We start from the raw sequence: 20,702 nt of genomic DNA, 5'->3' as shown, positions 1-20,702 counted from the left end.
ACTGTCCGCAAAGACCCACCCCCTTTAGTTACTGTTGCTACGTCCGACAAGCCATGCCAATCTCTTGCCACACATCATGTTTTCACGCAGTGAAAAATACATCCCGGAGCAAAGAGGACACTGACAACGTGTCGACAGACAAGACAGAGCAGGTTATTTTTGATTAGGGCTGGGGGATATATCGCATGTGATTGTCACGTGCATTTTCTCAGTAAAGCCGGTTCCCTGATTACCGCTAAATCGCCATCACCTGCTTTCAAATGGAGCGGCATTTAATAGACAGAGCCGTAGATCACTGACAAGCCATGCAATATCGCGTTCATTATCGAAGGCGATTCATCTCCGATATGAATGCGATATTGCGTAGCTTGTCAGTGAACTACGGCTCTGTCTATTAAATGCCGCTCCATTTGAAAGCAGGTGATGGCAATTTAGTGGTAATCAGGGAACCGGCTTTACTGACAAAATGCACGTGACAATTACATGCGATATATCCCCCAGCCCTACTTTTGATTTGAAAAGTCTCACATTTTAAATTTTGTAATTTTTAAAGAAATTTAAACAAATACCATTTTGTGGCTCTTTAATGTGTATCGCTGTCGCGGCTCAGTTCAAGCAGCTCGTGAACCGATCATCTCTTCCTACTAGTTCATTTATAGCATAAAATAAACATGAATGAACATCATAAGGAATGTTGTTTCAATCACAGAAAGACATCAGTACACACCATTTTTCAAGTTCAAGTCTGCTAACTACCTTGACGGCTTTGTCGGACAAAATGGTGGATTCGGCGTTATGATGTACAACGACAACTGATGAAACGGTGACAGAATATGTGGTGGAGAAGCAGGACAATGCCGGACAAGGCATTACGCGATCAGGCGGAAAAAACACCTAGCAGTTAAGGCGGCATGTCTTACGCTTTGAATTGTACATAAATCGGATATGCTAGGAAAGAAGTGCTATAAATGGCAAAAATCAGACTTAATGTATGCCATTTTAAAACTACATAATTTAAAAAATGGCCGATGCGCCTGATCCCGTTACTCTCTGGCGAATCTCAGGTGGCAGCACAGCAACTCCCCGTATAGAACCTCCTGGTCTTCGACCTCAAGAGGGCCATCATCCAGCGGGTCGGCATCATCCTTCGTGATGGCCCAACAGCTCCGGTACTCCTGCCGCAAATGGCTACTGGCTGAGGGAAGCGACGTGGACCAAATCATAGATCGCATGGTGCTGGAGCAGTTCGTCACTCGGCTCCCAAAGAGAACAGCCGAGTGGGTCCAGCCATCCACTTCGCGGAGGACCACATGGTGACGTGCCCAGGGGTCGGCGAACCTCTGCCATCTGCTTCTCTCTCTCCCTCTCTCCCCCCTCCTTCTCTCTCTCAACCTATCCCTCTACCTAGGTCCGGGACTGACCGCTGCCGGGCCGGACCCCGCTCCTGTTTCTCCGCTCTCTCTTTGTCAATCATTTACCCCACTCTTTGTCACTAGAATGGCAGGGAGGTCTGGGCCGGCCTGTTGGCGTTGCGGGGACCTGGAGCATTTTGTGGATAGGTGCCCAGTGATGGAGGTTGGGGCAATGGTCCGGGTCCCGGATGTCCCACACGCTGCCCCCGGTCAAGCTGGATGGTACCAAATACCTGTGAGTATCAAGGGGGGTACCTATCAGGCCTTGGTGGATTCAGGATGTAACCAAACCTCGATCCACCAAAGCGTGATTCAACCTGGGGCATTGGATACAAGCCGCATGGTTAAGGTGCGGTGTGTGCACGGGGATGTGGTGGAATATCCTGTAGTGCCGGTCATTATCCAATTCTGGGGTCAAAAGCATAGTGTTGAGGTGGCAGTTAATCCGCACCTCCGGCATCCGTTAATTTTGGGAATGAATTGGCCAGCATTTACTGAATTATTGGGTTGATTATGCTCAGATGCCTCTTGGGGAAAAAATGCACCGGAAGTGGACGCGCGAGTACAGGCGGGAGAGACTGATCGGGGACCACTGAGTACTGCTTCGGGGGAACAGAGTGAAATCGAGAGACTTATTCTCATGAAACGCGATGACTTTCCCCTGGAGCAGTCTCTGGATGAGACGCTGAAACATGCATTTGAACAGGTCCGTACCATCGAGGTCCGTCAGCTTCTCCAACCTGGACACCCGCTTACCTATCCATATTTTGCGATCATAAAAAAAAACGGTTGTATCGAGTGACCCAAGACACTTGGACAAAAGAAGATACAACCCAGTTTTTAGTTCCAAGGAGGGGAACTAAAATGATTTTCCAAGCGGCTCATTCTAATCCAGTGGCTGGACACTTAGGACAAACGACAACACTAAATCGCCTCATGACCGGATTCTTTTGGCCAGGCATTCAGGAGAATGTGTGCAGGTGGTGCGCGTCTTGTCGGGAATGTCAGTTGGTAAACCCACCGGCCGCTCCAAAAGCATCTTTGTGCCCTCTCCCTTTAATGCAGATCCCCTTCGAGAGAATTGGTATGGACCTCACCGGGCCATTAGAGCGATCAGCAAGAGGGCATCGTTTTGCATTAGTCATTGTGGATTATATCCGGAGGCATTTCCGCTAAGAGTGTTGCTGACGTACTGTTTAGTCTAATCTCCCGAGTGGGGATTCCGAAAGAAATCCTCACTGATCAAGGCACGGCGTTTATGTCACGGACGTTATGCAAACTTTACGAGTTATTGGGCGTTAAATCGATTTGTACCAGCGTCTTTCACCCACAAACTGACGGGCTGGTTGAACGTTTTAATCGCACATTTAAAACCATGATTCATAAATTCGTTCAGGAAGATGCCAAAAATTGGGATAAGTGGTTAGAACCCCTGTTGTTCGCTGTGCGAGAGGTCCCGCAAGCCTCCACGGGGTTTTCCCCTTCGAGCTTCTCTATGGACGTCAGCCCCGTGGGGTCTTGGACATCCTAAGAGAAACTTGGGAGGACGGACCATCTCAATCTAAAAACTAAATTCAGTATGTGCTGAACTTGAGAACAAAGCTCCACACTTTGGGGCGGCTTTCCATGGAGAATTTGTTACAAGCCCAGGACAGACAGAGTCGGCCGTATAACAGGGGGACTAATTTGCGCAAATTTTCACTGGGAGATAAAGTGCTTGTATTACTCCCAACGTCAAGTTCAAAATTACTTGCAAAGTGGCAAGGACCGTTGGAGGTCACACGGCAAGTTGGAGAGCTCGATTATGAGGTAGTACGGTCTGATAGGAGAGGAGCACATCAAATTTACCACCTCAATCTCCTTAAAAAATGGAATGAGGCAGAATTATGGCGATGGTGATTAGTGGAGAGGATGATCTCGGGCCGGAGGCGAATATAAAAAAAACAATCTCTCGCTCTGGCCCCAGGGGGAGCCCTCCCAGCTCACTGATTTAGCTAAGTTACAAGCAGAGTTTGCTGACGTGTTTTCTCCCCTACCTGGCCGTACAAACCTCGGTAACACTTTACTTGAAGGGGTGTGCATAAGACTGACATGACACCTTCATAATCTTGACATGACACGTGTCATGAATATGAAGGAGGTTTTATGCATTTTTATGACAACTGTCATTAAATGTCATTCGCTCAATTATGTCATTTTTAATGCAAAGATGACATTGTTTGAGATGTCTTTGTTACGACAACTTGACATAAACCAACACATCATAACCTGTCAGTGTCTTTGTCATGACAACTTGACATTAGCAAAACATCATAACCTGTCATAAACATGACATAGCAGATTAATTATCAAACTTAAAAAAGCTACTTAGCTTTATGGGTTAACATTACATTACATTATTTTGGTAACATTTCAGTATAGGGAACACATTTATAAACGATTAACTATGACTTTTCCCTCAATGAACAAGCTCAAGTTCAATTTGTACCACTGTACTTGAGCTCAAGATACATATTTATGACACTATTATAATGGCCTCATGACAGCCAATGTCAAAACCAACGACATGACAGTTTAATGTAATGTTAACCCATAAAGCTAAATGATGTCAAGTTGTCATGACAAAGACACTGACAGGTTATGATGTATTGGTTTATGTCAAGTTGTCATAACTCGGACATCTCAAACAATGTCATCTTTGCATTAAAAATGACATAATTGAGCAAATGACACTTAATGACAGTTGTCATAAACATTCATAAAACCTCCTTCATATTCATGACATGTGTCATGTCATGATTATGAAGGTGTCATGTCAGTCTTATGCACACCCCTTCAAGTAAAGTGTTACCAGAATGAAATTGTGTTTATGAATTATACAGACTGCAAGTGTTTAAAAATGAAAATAACAACGGCTCTTGTCTCCGTGAATACAGTAAGAAACGATGGTAACTTTAACCACATTTCACAGTACATTAGCAACATGGTAATGAAAGAATTAGAAAGACAATTTACAAATACCACTAAAAATATTATGATATCATGGATCATGTCAGTAATTATTGCTCCATCTGCCATTTTTTGCTATTGTCCTTGCTTGCTTACCTAGTCTGATGATTCAGCTGTGCACAGATCCAGACGTTAATACATACTGCCTTGTGTAATGCCTTGAATGGCTGGCATATGCAAATATTGGGGGTGTACATATTAATTATCCCGACTGTTACGTAACAGTCGGTGTTATGTTGAGATCAGCCTGTTCTTCGGAGGTCTTTTAAACAAATTAGATGGTGTTTGAGACTCACTGTCACTGTAAATTTCCTTGTGTGTAAGCATTCTGATTCTTGTCAAAGTCCCTTTAAGACAAGTCTTTTCACTCGGCGGCCATCTTTGAAATGCCACTCGGGCATCCTGGGCATCATGCAATCTCTTTGAATGGGGAAACATCAAATTCTCCAAAACAGTTTGCCAACCTTACGATTAAATTTCACATTTGAAATCACCAATGAAATCTTACAACAACCGGCTCATAAATTTAGTTTCTAAATGCTCGAATCATTACAAAAAAACTATTTTTCAGGCTGGATCAAGCTAATGCGCATGCGCAGACCTAAATGCGCGTCTCTTCGGAGGCACGCGCGTCTGACTGTTTCTATAGAAACCGGTGATTCTAACGGCTGCTGAAGTGACGCGATGACTTTACCAGTCGCCGATTGGCTCTTATTTAGAAGGCGGGACTTATTCCGCCATATTGCGCGTTACACTTTCTCCCATTCAAAACAATACAAGTGACGCGTCTTGTGTTATTCTATAGTCTTTGTTCTTGTTTTCAGAATATTCTAACATGCATGTTTTCACAACATTCTAACAATATTCTAACATAAGCTTACTGTTTTTGTAATTATACAAATGTGCAGTATTCAGAAAGTAGAGTCAGAAAGTTAATATTCTATCACAAACATGAGCCTTAGTCCCCCCCATTAAAGCAGCTGCTCCATGTAATACTTTTCATGATGCAGTGGCAATTACTTGAACCCTTGAGACAGCGCAGCTCCTAAATCTAAAAGTGAACTATTCACTTTTCAGAGCCTCAGTGAAATCCCTTTGAGGCAGTTCTATACTTCATTGTGATATTTAAATGATGGTGTAACTGAATGGCATAATGAAAACTTTGTGTGCTGTACTACAGTCTGAAAATAATAATGAAGATGCTGTAGAAATGAAATTAAATTAAATCTAGGTGAGTGATCTTATTCATTCTCATTGCCTAAAACATTTCCTCGAAGGGAACTGGAAACATGAAACAATTAATATTAATAAAAGTTACTCCCATCTCTCTGACATCAGATCAGACAGTTTCATTTCAGATGAACAGTGACAACAGTTGCTATAGTCCAACAACAGGTTTATGAGAATGAAATGTAATTTCCAACATATGAATAGCAAACAGATGTATAGACTAAAACTGCATTATTGATTTCATTATTATTATAGCAACGCTTTAAGACAATATAATTCTCTGTAAATATAGGCCTACCTCTCTGTAAAAAAAAATAATAATAAATCCTTGACACTGTGGTACATTTTTTAAGTAAAGAGTAGAAAAAAACAAAAAACAAAACACTTGCATAGGCTATGTACAAAGGCTATATATATCACAAAGGTACCTCTGTGTCACTACAATTAATTATAGCATGTTATTATTGATTATGCATATTTCCCTTTTGAGCTAATTTGCTACAGTGCTCATGTTGTGATTTCAAAACATGAAGTTAAACAAAAACATTGTAACATAAAGTCAATAAAGTTCTTCTTAATGAGTGATGTTGTTAAAGTACAATTATTATAGTCACAGTCCACCCTGGAACAAGGGCAAAATGGAGATACAGTATCTATAGGCTCTGGACTAGGAACAGGATAGGACGCAATAGGCCTAGAAGCAGAAACAGATGTGGCTTCTGGTGCTGGTTATTGAACAGACATTGCCTCTGGCTGAGAGTCTGGGACAGACGTGGGCACGAGCTCATTGTCTGTGGCAGTCACTGGACATCGGCTCATGGGAGCTGATACATTCCTCCTCCCCCTCATCCTGTTGGAATGGCAGGAGGTAGAGATAGTGCCTTTGGCTGAAATAAATAGGAAAAATTTGTTATGTCTCTGGGTGAAAAAAATGCTAGGTATTGAAGTGTGCAGAGTTGCCTCTGCTGGCTTCAGCCTGGTCTGTTCTTCTGTAACAGAACTTTTTCTGTATTGACAAGAGCAAGGTTACTAAACCCAGTTGTGGACATTTGTTCAAACAGGCACTGAGAACATACAAAATTAACATTACTTAAATTGGTATTTCTGTTATATAGTATATTTCTAATATTTCATTGATATTTATAGATTAATAACGCTTTGTGGTCAAGACTGTTACTCTGAATCTATTCCCTAGTGAATATTTATGTACTTATTATAAATATCCTGCAATTGTACTTTTAGGCACGGTTTCACAGACAGGGCTTAGCCTAAACCAGGATTAGGCCTTAGTTCAATTAAGATATTTAAGAAGCTTTTATAAACATACACTAGAAAAAAACATTACTGGTGTGCATCTTGAGACAAAACAATGGCTCTGACATATTTTAAGATATGTCAGTGTGTAACAAGGTTCTTGTTAGGGAAGGAAGAGGGCAGGGTCGGCTTGACTGTTGACGGTAGCTTTGTCAAAATTCACTCTCAAAAACAGAAGGCTGTGCAAACAGCACAGATGCATCAACACAATCACAAAATAACTTTCACTGCACGTCAGGGTCCACCAGTCAGCAGTCCTTCTCTTTCTCGCACACTCCTGTTTCTCCAGGCGTTTTATACTCTCTCCATACCAATTACTGAAACAAGAGACAGGTGTTCGTTATTTGCGTTTAACCCACTCACTCACCGTGTGTCTCCCGACTCTCTCTCCTGCTGCAGACCTCGCTGAACCACGCCCCCCTCGCCACATACCCCCAAATTTCTGGAGAGGAAATCGGCCACAGCCATCTGAACACCCGGCCTGTGGACCACCTTGAACTTAAAAGGCTTTAAAGCTAGATACCAACGAGTGATCCGCGCGTTGGTATCCTTCATGCGGTGGAGCCACTGCAGAGGAGCGTGGTCCGAACAGAAGGTGAATTTCTGTCCCAGGAGATATTAGCGAAGGGTGAGGACGGCCCACATGATGGCAAGGCATTCTTTTTCCACGGTGCTGTACTTAATCTCTCTCTTAGAGAGCTTGCAATTAATGTACAGCACCAGCCGTTCCTCCCCCTCTATCTCCTGGGACAGGACGGCACCCAGCCCCCTGTCCGATGCGTCAGTCTGCAACACAAAAGGGAGAGAAATATCAGGAGATTGAAGCAACGGCCCGCCACATAGAGCAGCCTTCACCTGGGTAAACGCCTGCTGGCACGGCTCCGTCCACTGGACCGTATCTGGTGCCTCCTTTTTAGTAAGGTCAGTCAAGGGGCTGGTGAGGTCCAAATAATTAGGCACAAACCTTCTGTAATATCCTGCCAGCCCCAGGAAGTGTCTTACCTCCTTTTTGGTCTTGGACAGGTCGCAACTGCTGCCGTCTTATCAATTTGGGGACGCACCTGCCCATGTCCCAAGTGGAAGCCCAGATACCTTACTTCCACATGCCCAATCGCACACTTCTTCGGGTTGGCCGTGAGTCTGGCCCCCCTCAGCGACCTCAAGACAGCCCTCAAATGCTGCATATGCCGCTGCCAGTCATTACTAAATATGATAATATCATCCAAGTAGGCAGCAGCATATGCAGCATGGGGCCGTAAAATCTTGTCCATGAGCCGCTGAAAGGTGGCCGGTGCCCCGAAGAGCCCAAACGGAAGTGTAACAAACTGGTGTAATTCAAACAGCGTCGTGAAAGCTGTCTTTTCTTTGGATAATGGAGACAAGGGGATCTGCCAATAACCCTTCGTTAAGTCCAATGTCGAGTAAAAATGAGCCGTACCGAGCCGATCAAGCAGTTCGTCAACCCGTGACATTGGATATGAGTCGAAGTTCGACACAGCGTTCACCTTGCGGTAATCCACACAGTACCGCACTGAGCCATCCGTTTTAGGAACCAAAACTATCGGGCTCGCCCAGTTACTGCTGGATTCTTCTATTACCCCCATTTCAAGCAGCGCTCCCAATTCTGCCTGAATGACCTTTTTCTTGTGTTCAGGCAAGCGATATGGCCGGCTGCAAATCACCACGCCCTGCTCTGTCTCGATATGGTGCTGAATGAGGTTTGGGTAACACTTTACTTGAAGGGGTGTGCATAAGACTGACATGACACCTTCATAATCATGACATGACACATGTCATGAATATGAAGGAGGTTTTATGAATGTTTATGATAACTGTCATTAAGTGTCATTCGCTCAATTATGTCATTTTTAATGCAAAGATGACATTGTTTAAGATGTCCGAGTTATGACAACTTGACATAAACCAATACATCATAACCTGTCAGTGTCTTTGTCATGACAACTTGACATTATTTAGCTTTATGGGTTAACATTACATTAAACTGTCATGTCGTTGGTTTTGACATTGGCTGTCATGAGGCCATTATAATAGTGTCATAAATATGTATCTTGAGCTCAAGTACAGTGGTACAAATTGAACTTGTCATTAAATTGTCATTAAGTGACAATACTCTGACAAATAATTTTATAACAGCGTCATGACTATTTTTCATTTCATGTTTTTTTTTTTTTTTTTCTGTTTCCTCCAACAGGTCAGATAATAGACAATTTCAAATTTCGTAAAAAAGATGACACTGTTATAAAATAATGGTAACACTTTATTTTAGGGTCTTTTAACTAGTTGCTTATTACTATTAGCATTCATATGGCTAAAATATTGGCTATTTATTAATACTTATAAAGCACATATTAATGCCTTATTCTGCATGATCTTATTCTACATTCTTAATCCTACCCAATACATAAACCTAACAATTAACTATAATAAGCAGTAAATTAAGAGTTCATTGAGGGAAAAGTCATAGTTAATCGTTTATAAATGTGTTCCCTATACTGAAATGTTACCAAAATAATGTAATGTAATGTTAACCCATAAAGCTAAGTAGCTTTTTTAAGTTTGATAATTAATCTGCTATGTCATGTTTATGACAGGTTATGATGTTTTGCTAATGTCAAGTTGTCATGACAAAGACACTGACAGGTTATGATGTGTTGGTTTATGTCAAGTTGTCATAACAAAGACATCTCAAACAATGTCATCTTTGCATTAAAAATGACATAATTGAGCGAATGACATTTAATGACAGTTGTCATAAAAATGCATAAAACCTCCTTCATATTCATGACACATGTCATGTCAAGATTATGAAGGTGTCATGTCAGTCTTATGCACACCCCTTCAAGTAAAGTGTTACCTTCATTCTTTATAAATCTCTCCAACAGTGTGTAATGTTAGCTGTAGCCCATTAGCCACGGAATATAGCCTCGAACTCATTCAGAATCAAATGTAAACATCCAAATAAATACTGTACTTACATGATCTGATGCATGCATGCAGCATGCATGACGAACACTTTGTAAAGATCCATTTTGAGGGTTATATTAGCTGTGTGAACTTTGTTCATGCAATGTATTAGAGTCGCGAGCTCGGGGGCGGGGAGCGCGAGGATTTAAAGGGGAAGCAGTCTGAATCGGCGCATATTTAATGATGCCCCAAAATAGGCAGTTACAAAAATTAATAAAAAAAAACAAAACTATGGGGTATTTTGAGCTGAAACTTCACAGACACATTCAGTGGACACCTTAGACTTATATTACATCTTGTGAAAAAGCATTCTAGGGCACCTTTAATGTGAGTGATATAATGCTTGTCAGCACAGCAGCTCCAGACAATCAAATCCAGTGTTACTCACATGAGAAGTGGAATCAAAGCAGCCTCTGCATCTTTTTTCAGGCCTTCCCACTTATCTCTCTCCAGCGCTGCAAAGCTTTTCTAATATAAACGCAGTCCTAAAGCACTTGCCTATTCATAAACCTTCATTCCAGTGATAATCTTTTGAGCTTTTGTGTTGTGTCCAATCTCTCATTCTGCTGTTTTTTTTTTTTTTCTTATTTTCAAATCTCCCTCTTGCTCATTTTCTCTCCTCGACTGTCATACGCCCCATAATGCTGATTGGTTACACATTTGTTGTTGGTGTCAGCCTGACTGACTAGTTCACCTTTGATGGAAGAGGATTTAATAGTTAGAAGATTAGGTAACACTTTAGAATACACCGTCATAAATGAATAACCAGGAACAAATTAGCAACACAATATTAACATTCTAGTAACTGCTATTAACTAACAAGAAACTCTGATTAATTACTTAGTAAGTAGTAGCACTCAGTTTAATGAGGTAGTTCACTATAATCTTATCAATAACTACTATTTTTTCATACCTCCCAGAGGACTAGTAAGAACTACTATATACAGGTTCATAATTAATGTGAATAATGCGTAATGTACTGTATAATTCGTTCTAAAGTGAAGATCATGATAACACACTAGTAATGACTCAAGTATTACCAAATCCTTCAGAAGGAATTACTAACATTTACACCTGGCATTAACATCAGTTTTTTGTGAATTGGCAGTGGTTAGTGATAAATAGAAACGGGGGTCTAAAAACTTTTGTGAGTTCACTGAAACCCCACATATGGAGGTAGTCAGAAATAAGACCACAATGCATGTGTAGTGTAAACCGATAAATAACAGACCGGAAGTCATTCATTTTCAATAGAAAGTAGTATGAAAGTTGTGTGGAGTTCTGATCATAATTTCAGATACAATTTGAGCCTTGGGTGCAGTGAAATATTTTAACTTTTAGAACGTATGCAACAATAGTATTTCCTGCGCTGCATTTATGCTCTCCTGCAAAACTGATGAAAAGTGTGATTACAGATTATACAAGAAAACTGTCTTGATGAAATCTGAATGTTAGTGCTCACAGAATATGCATTTGATGTTAATATTAGGTGAAAATGGTAATGCATCTCGACTGACCACTTGCGATCTGATCACTGAAAATGCATCTTAAAGCAGAAGCACACTCAAAGAGTAACCATAGTTAAAATTTCAGGTTACCACATTAAAAATCTGCATACACTAATGATGCATCAAGAAAACGTCTGTAAATGTGTTTCTGCATGTTGATTTGATGTGCTAGTGAGAATGACAGATTTAGGCGAATGCCAAGTTTGCTTTGTACTAAGTTCTTTGGTCTCAAATTACATATTCTTCCTAGTGGAATATTTTACATTCCCCTAAATAACCTAGATACTGTACCTGAAATTGAAGCAGCTCTGTCTTGGATGATGAAATTCTTTGTAATGTTTCAAGTCAACATTGATTGGTATGTTATTGCTAAAGCAGCACAGAAACTGGTTCCCCTTGTCTGTCTGCCATTCTTGTCCCCTTGTCTTTGAAGCTGTGGATTATTAGCCACGTTCATTTACATTTAAAGAATGTGTCATGAAAATTTAGTAGTTTAATGTAGTAACTGGAATAAAGCAGTAAACCATTGAAAGCATCTAGCAACACATCAGTCACTTCCAAATCACTTTGGAATGGGGCATCAGGGTAGATAAATCATTGTCTGTTAGTAGTGCACAGGTCACAACCCTGTACGAGCTTTTGCTCTCCGTCTCTAAATCTCTCTACCACCTCCATTGTTAGGATATTGTGTGTCTCCTCTAGATGTGACAATCAGATGAACTGCACTTGGGACTGGTGATGCCTTCAGCCTGATGAGTTCTGACACCACCTGATGCCCTCACAGCAGTACAGAGAGAAAAAGAAAGGGGAAACGTGTATGGGGGGAGGGGAGTTGTGGAACTGCTCAGCTTTCTGGATCAAAGCACAATAAAGGCCGATGGGATGGGTATCACACCAAATTAACACCAAGAACAGAAAGAACACTCCCACGGACAGAGATTAGAATCCCACTTTGCTTTTAGGCTTCTGCCTCTCCATCTATTAACATAATGTGAACAATGTGCATTCATTTTTCTCTTTTAACACCAACACTCAAATTTATGATTAACATTCAAGGATGAATTCACTAAATAACTCTGCGACTTTTACACAAACCCCTGTGTTTTATTCACTAATCATGCTGCAGTTAAACCACATATTTGAATTCAGTAATTGTCATTCTTTGCAGCAAAAAAACACACCTCCTATATATATTAAGTAAATTAGGCTTGTTCTTTAATTACAGTGGCAAAGTGTCTTTCATAATATTAATATACTTTATGGCTATGCATTTAAAATAATCTATTATACTAGACCCAGTAAAATGGAGTTTAAACACATTTTGATTTTTGAAAACAAAATGAAATACACGTAACACAACTACTTACAGTTTGACTGTGGTGTTGCTATGAAAGACAGACGAATTTACCACAAACAATTTTCACAAGTCTTTTTTAAAAAGAAGGCTACCATTGTGATCGGGTGACATTTTGGAAATATTAATAGATTGAATTTATCAAAATTTCAGAAATCAAATCTACAAGTTATTATATTAACACCACAAATGCTAATATGGTATGACAATTCTCAAAAAATTAGCAAAATATAAGGAAATCCAAAAATTATTCTGTTTACATGACACAAATGAAAAGTTTATATAACTTCCCTCACAATGTCATGCTAACACATAATGTTTGAACAAGACATCTGAACAAGAGGCAGCAAAACCTAAGAAAATATATTTTAGAGATGAAGAGGCCATATATATATATATATATATATATATATATATATATATATATATATATATATATATATATATATATATATATATATATATATATATATATATATATATATATATATTTCACCTTAGTAATCATGCAAAAAATATTCAGTTTTCAAATGTATATGACACAAATTTAAAGATTGGATATGATTTCCATCACAATTTCACAATGCAATGCCTTTTATAATAATAGAAAGGTTTTTTTTTTTTTGTAAGTTTATTAATCATGCAAAAATGATTTTGTTTGCTGTACTGTACTACCACTCAGAACTGACCTGCAAGATAGGAAATTGAAGGATGCAAACTGCATTCAGCACTAATTTGTTGGGCTTGGACCTTTACCTGACTAGCATAATTCTATTAGTGAACTGGGTGCTAAAACAACACAGACAACATGGACAAATAAACAGTGCTATCAGTGGGTTATATTACATTTCAAGTGCCCTTAGATGATAAGTAAATCTGCTGTTAGCCATTTTGCTTGATAGCAGTGTTATGTGGCCTGAGGATTTTGAGATAGGCAGTGTAAACAATGGCCATTAAACTTGAGATGACATGAATGCTTTAGCATCTAATGAGAGTACAGAGGGGGAGAAACAGGACCTGCCTAATCTGATTTATGCTTAAAGTCACAATCTGTCTGATCACATAAAATTGAGACAGAGTGTTGATCATGTGTCCTTATTGCCCCTTTGGTCTGATCTGTACAAGCTTCCATCATTTTCTTCCTAATAATTACAATAGAATCCATGGTTTTAAGTGTTACATTTTTTTTGGAAAGAAAATTTCCCATTTTAAAGCTGCAGTAGGTAACTTTTGTAAAAATGTATTTTTTACATATTTGTTAAACCTGTCATTATGTCCTGACAGTAGAATATGAGACACAGAATATGAGAATACCGCTCCCGGTAAGAAACAACCAATCAGAGCCAGGAGGAGTGTCTTAACAGTGTCAATCAAGCTCGTGCGCGCTGATCACACCCCTCTCATGCACAGCGCCAGCACGTACAGGCGTTAAAATTCAAGATAACCGGTGTGCCGCAGCTTTGCTTATGGTGGACAAACAATCCAAACTGGCAATTCCTCGAGTGGCACCTGCTCATAAAATAAAGACGTGTAAACGGAAAAAGACAGATGACGATGATAAAAAAGCCAAAAAGAAAGAATTAGATAGAGCCCGAAATAAAACGAGGCTAAATATCGGAGCGGCTTTTCTGACGTGGAGGGAGCTACGTGTCCTGAAAGGATTAAAAACCGATGCAGAGTTAGCCACATTTCTGCTTGACAAGTAAGTATCCCTGCTTGATTTGTTTCATTTTTTAAGAACTACACAACTAAGATAATTTCAAAACAGGCCTGTCCGTCCCCTGCCTGATACTCCGTGCACACCACGGCTTCCTCTTCTCCCTGCCCGTTGACTCCTCGAAGTCGCTGTGGGTGTGAATTCCTCGTCGGAGCCCATTGATGCCCATTTAATGTCAAAACTCTAGCCGCATAACATACAGATAAAATGTCACGCACTGTTTAAAGCAACTATTGAAACCTACTAATTCACTGGCTTGTCATGTTGCTGAAATAATGTACTATCAAACCTTATTTAGCACGTTGCCGCGTTGTTTGAGCTAGAGCTCCGTCGAGCTGATTCCTAATTGTTTGTTTTTGCCTCGTAAAATCTAACTTATAATCTATCACTCTTTCTTTTTCAGTGGGGGAACACATCCCCAACATTATTTTATATAAAAAACATTTGGATTACCTTGATATCGCTAGTTTTATCCGACTTCCCGAACTTTCGCTACTAGCTTTAGCCCGTTAGCATTAGCGGTGTGCCACGCCCACGCTACGCTAGCGTTTGTACTCTTCTCTCTCACAATATTATTGTTTCATCTACTCTAATGGCGAGTGTATTGGATGTTTCTCTACCTTTGTGTGCAGGTGAGGACACGTTTGAGCTGCATGCGGTGCAGTTGGAACTGGAGGCCGTGGAGCGGCAGATCCGGATCCTTCTCGAGAATCAGGCCGAGCTACGCGAGCGGCAGACAGCGCTGGAAACTTCTCGCGCTGACGCTCACCAACCCTCGGTAAGTTTGCAGCGCGATATTAACACTCCTGCTTCCTCTACGCAGTGTGTTTCTCTGCACAGGGCCCGAGCACCAAGAACGCATTCATCCCAGCCCTCGTTCACTCCGGCGCCGTCACACCAGGGACCTTGGGTGCTTCAGCAGCGGAAGACGCGAGCCAGGCCTCGGACCAGGACCTCTCCTCCTCCGCCCCCGGTCTTCGACGTCTCAACACGGAACCGCTTCTCCCCTCTTCGTGAGGCAGAACGCGACGCCATGGTCATCGGAGACTCCATCGTCCGCCACGTCCACGCTACCACAGCCAAAGGTAAGGTGCGCAGTCACTGTTTTCCTGGTGCTCGTGTTCTCGATGTCTCTGCGCAGATTCCAGCGACTTCAGAAGCCTGATCGAGACGGTACGAGCCACATCGCCCGCGACGAAGATCATCGTGTCCGGACCGCTTCCGACGTACCGACGAGGACATGAAAGGTTCAGTAGATTATTTGCTTTAAATGAATGGTTGATGTCTTGGTGTAATGAACAGAAGCTGCTCTTTGTAAATAACTGGAATCTTTTCTGGGAGCGTCCTAGGCTCTTCCGTGCTGATGGCCTGCACCCCAGCAGCATCGGAGCTGATCTTCTGTCAGAGAACATCTCCAAGACGCTTCGCACCATATGACTAGTAAGTCAAACCTCAAATCACAGTCTGTGTTCTGCCCACTTCATTGATAGAAATGTGAGTGTAGTACAGTCTATAAAAACTGTGTCTATTCCTCGAATAGTGAGGTTTAACAATAAAAATAAAGGATCTAGAAAAAACCTAATCGTGATCAAACCAGATTTTTGTAAAATTACTGAACAAAAACAATCTCTAAAACTAGGGCTACTAAACATTAGATCGCTGACACCTAAGGTAGTTATCATAAATGAAATTATCACGGATAATAGTCTTGATGTAATTTGCCTTACTGAAACATGGCTTAAAGCAAATGATTATTTTGGTCTTAATGAGTCTTGTCCACCTGGCTACCATTATAAAAATAAATGCCGCCTGATTGGCCATGGCGGTGGTGTAGCAACAATCTATAGAGAGATACTTAATGTTACTCAGAGAACAAACTACAGGTTTAATTCATTTGAAATTCTTATGCTAAATGTTACACTCTCAGATATAAGTAAAAAGTCGCTACTATCTCTTGCTTTGGCTACCGTTTATAGACCTCCAGGGCCTTATGCTGATTTCCTAAAAGAGTTTGCAGACTTTCTCTCAGACCTATTGGTCAACGTTGATAAAGCGCTGATTGTTGGAGATTTTAACATTCATGTAGACAATACAAATGATACGTTAGGGGCTGCGTTTACAGATTTACTAAACTCATTTGGGGTCGAACAAAACGTCACTGGACCCACTCACCGTCTTAATCATACTCTAGATTTAATTATATCACATGGAATAAATCCTACTGATATAGAAATTCTACCGCAAAGTGATGACGTCTCTGATCACTACCTTGTAACATGCGTACTGCATATTGATGATATTTGTCAAATTGCGCCACGATATCGACTAGGCAGAACAATTCTCCCGACAACTATAGATAAATTCACAAATAACCTGCCTGATCTGTCTCAGCTGCTCATCGTACCTAAACACACAAATGATCTCAAGAAAATGACTAGCAGCATGTGCACCATTTTCACTAGTATATTAGATACTGTTGCACCGATGAGATTAAAAAAGGTTAGAGAGAAAAATACTGTTCCATGGTACAACAGTATTACTCGCGCTATGAAAAGAGAAACTCGTAATCTAGAACGCAAATGGAGACAAACTCGTTTAGAGGTCTTCAGAATCGCATGGAAAGACAGTTCGTCCCGCTATAGAAAGACTCTAAAAGCAGCCAGGGCTGAGCATCTTCGCAAACTTATAGAGAATAACCAAAACAATCCACGGTTCTTATTTAGTACAGTAGCTAGATTAACAAATAAGCAGATATCACCAGAACAAAATGTTTCATTATCACTGCGTCTAAACCAACAACATGTTTATTAGATCCAATACCCACTAAACTACTGAAAGAGCTGTTACCTGTAGCAGAAGAACCTCTTCTCAATATTATCAACTCGTCTTTATCTCTAGGTCACGTCCCACGACCGTTCAAGCTAGCAGTTATTAAGCCTCTCATTAAGAAACCACAATTAGATCCAAACGTATTAGCAAATTACAGACCCATTTCAAATCTTCCATTTATGTCTAAAATACTAGAAAAAGTGGTGTCGGTCCAATTGTGCTCCTTCTTGCAAAAAAACTCTATGAAAAATTCCAGTCAGGATTCAGGTCTCATCATAGCACAGAAACTGCGCTCGTTAAAATTACAAACGACTTGCTTCTAGCTTCTGACCAAGGCTGTGTCTCAATACTAGTGTTACTTGATCTCAGTGCTGCGTTTGACACTATAGATCATATAATACTCTTAGATCGACTACAATATTACACTGGTATTCAGGGACAGGCATTACGGTGGTTTAAGTCGTACCTATCAGACCGTCACAATTTTGTTTATATAAACGGGGAAAAATCTAAGATCACGATAGTAAACTATGGAGTGCCGCAAGGATCGGTGTTAGGCCCTCTGCTATTTTCAATATACATGCTGCCACTCGGCAATATTATAAGAAAACATGGAATTAGTTTTCACTGCTATGCCGATGATACTCAGTTATACATCTCATCACGACCAGATGAAATCTCTAAATTATTCAAACTGACAGAGTGTGTTAAAGAAGTAAAACATTGGATGACTAGTAATTTTCTTCTATTAAATTCAGATAAGACTGAAGTATTACTTATTGGACCAAAAACCTGTACACAGAATCTCTCAGACTACAATCTGCATTTAGAAGGATGTACTGTTACTCCATCCTCGACAGTTAAAGACCTGGGTGTTATATTAGACAGCAACTTGTCCTTTGAAAATCATATTTCATATGTTACAAAAACAGCCTTCTTCCACCTCAGAAACATTGCTAAAATACGGAATATGTTATCTATTTCTGATGCAGAAAAGTTAGTTCATGCTTTCATGACATCTCGACTAGATTACTGTAATGCATTATTAGCTGGTTGTCCTGCTTCATCAATAAACAAGCTACAATTAGAACAAAATGCAGCTGCTAGAGTTCTTACCAGGTCAAGAAAATATGATCATATAATACCAATCTTATCATCTCTACACTGGTTACCCATTAAGTTCCGTATCGATTATAAAGTATTGCTAATGACCTATAAGGCTCTAAATGGTTTAGCTCCTGTGTACTTAACCGATCTTCTATCGCCCTACAATCCTTCACGCTCTCTAAGGTCACAAAACTCTGGACTTCTGGTTGTACCTAGGATAGTTAAGTCCACTAAAGGAGGGAGAGCGTTGTCACATTTGGCTCCTAAACTCTGGAATAGCCTTCCTGATAATGTTAGGAGCTCAGACTCGCTCACCCAGTTTAAATCTAGATTAAAGACGCATCTCTTTAGCCAAGCATTCACATAATGCATCTCATACCAGATCAACTGCACATGACTATCTTTGCTTAAAGTTATGAACAGCAGCTACGCTAATTATTCTCCTTTTGCTTTTCTGTTTTGCCTCGGGACACCCGCCCTGAGGTGACTAGAGAGGACTTCATCTTCAGTTTGGATCCAGCCTCTTAAGAAGACCTCAGATGACCATCACCTGTGAAGAGACGGCGCCAGCTCCTGCGAGGACTTCAGAAGACGCAATCATCTGGATCAACATTCACATTGCACAATCTCTATATCCTAATTTATTGTTAATGTAATTCATTTTCCAGGAGCTCTTTGCTTCTACCTTCAGTTAAACTGCTAACAGTGATTGTAATTAATTACCTAAAGTATATTATTTGCTAACTACATTCTTTAAATTGTAATGTTGACATCCATTTTCTGTAAAGCTGCTTTGAAATGATATGTATCGTGAAAAGCGCTATACAAATAAATTTGAATTGAATTGAATTTGAATTACATATCGATAGAATAATTACTTGCATATCTTACTAGCTATTTATTACTTATAGAAATAGTGCAACGTCATATAGTTACATTACATGTATTGCAAAATATGTAATGTTTTGAGGACCAAGTTTGTAGTCAAAGTATGGGCAGGCCATGGTCAATGTAAATCATATTGTTGATGTTTCGTCCGTACCAGTGAATGTGCCATAACTGTTTAATAACTGTGGCCCTGCTTGCTTACAGTAGTCCTGATCATTCCTGACAATGCTTTAAGTTTGCACTTTAAAAGTGCATTTTACATGCAAGTGGTGTCCGTAGTGATGTTTTATATTTGAATAACTGATGTATAAACGAGTTAAGCATGTATTTAGATTTAAGTCTCTTTACGTGAAAAGTTTTATAAAGTAATGAGGTTTATGCTTGGACCAAAAAATATATAATTTGCCAACTGGGCAAGAAGATCTAAGTGTAATGCTCAATCCAATAAAGAGAATACGATGAGAATATAATACAAGATTTATTAAATAACTCAGGATAGACAGCCAACATGCAACAGTGTGTAAACATGAAGAATACCAGACAAATAAACAGAACAAAGGGAGGAACTTAAATACACAGTGATGATTAGCTAAAAGACGATCAGCTGTGATGATTAGTGTTAGTGTCCATGGTAACTGATGAATGGTGGGAAACAAGGACAAAGAAACACATGTGATGAATATAAACAAACTATAAGTCCATGAAAGCAAACTAACCGAACATAACTGTGACATCACACCCCCCTCCGACAAGGCCCAACCTCGCACCCTAACAAAAGGATGGCAGAGGGAGGGATGGAGGGGGTTTAGGAGGTGGACGAGGAGCTGGCAAAGAGATGGTGACAGGGGATGGCGCAGGGATGGTGACAGGAGATGGCGAAGGGATGGTGACAGGGGATGGCGAAGGGGATGGTGATGGAAGGATGATGAAAGGATGATGACGGGAGGTGGAGACAAAGGATTGATGTGAGGATGATGACGATCCCTTGGCGGCAATGATGGGAACAGCTCAATGGCACAGACCCAGAGCTCACCAGTGCTGACAGCCCATGGCGATAGAGCCAAGGCAAGATGTTGTAGAGGCTGACAACAACTGGGCGATGACTGACGGAGACAAGACAGAGTACCCGAGGGCTGAGGTGGAACCAGTGTGACGGAGGACAGAGGCAACGCCGAAGGGAAGGAGGAACCCACTGCAGCCACACGCAGCGGAGTGGAGTCAAGGCAGAGCTGACAGGTCATCAGGCTGAGATGGAGCCAAGAGATCAGAGGCCTGAGCTGGAGCCTCACTGTCACAGCAGGAATCCCCGTAGACAGCGCAGGGCTGTAGACATCCGGGAGCGGTGGGGC

At 40.7% G+C, this 20,702-nt stretch overlaps 1 protein-coding gene across 5 annotated transcripts; it reads left to right on the top strand.

The window, feature by feature from the left end:
* Positions 1 to 796: 796 nt before the first annotated feature.
* On the top strand, positions 797 to 19,010 carry LOC125267952. Of its 5 annotated transcripts, none has more exons than XM_048190044.1 (2): positions 797 to 1,647; positions 15,162 to 17,312. In XM_048190044.1, exons 1-2 carry the CDS (start codon positions 1,632 to 1,634, stop codon positions 15,692 to 15,694), a joined length of 549 nt encoding a protein of 182 aa, XP_048046001.1. In that variant the 5' UTR covers positions 797 to 1,631; the 3' UTR covers positions 15,695 to 17,312. The 5 variants fall into 5 exon arrangements, 3 of the variants coding, with proteins under 3 accessions (XP_048046001.1, XP_048045998.1, XP_048046000.1); XM_048190041.1 differs by having other exon boundaries at positions 1,083 to 1,647; positions 15,162 to 17,365; XR_007184746.1 differs by lacking the exon at positions 797 to 1,647 and having other exon boundaries at positions 14,681 to 15,776; positions 15,879 to 17,313.
* The last annotated feature ends 1,692 nt before the right edge of the window (positions 19,011 to 20,702 follow it).

This window comes from Megalobrama amblycephala, linkage group LG4, assembly GCF_018812025.1.
Source record: "Megalobrama amblycephala isolate DHTTF-2021 linkage group LG4, ASM1881202v1, whole genome shotgun sequence".
NCBI lineage: Eukaryota > Metazoa > Chordata > Actinopteri > Cypriniformes > Xenocyprididae > Megalobrama > Megalobrama amblycephala.
Note: the sequence above shows the minus strand (reverse complement) of the source record. Positions and strands in the feature narration are given on the sequence as shown.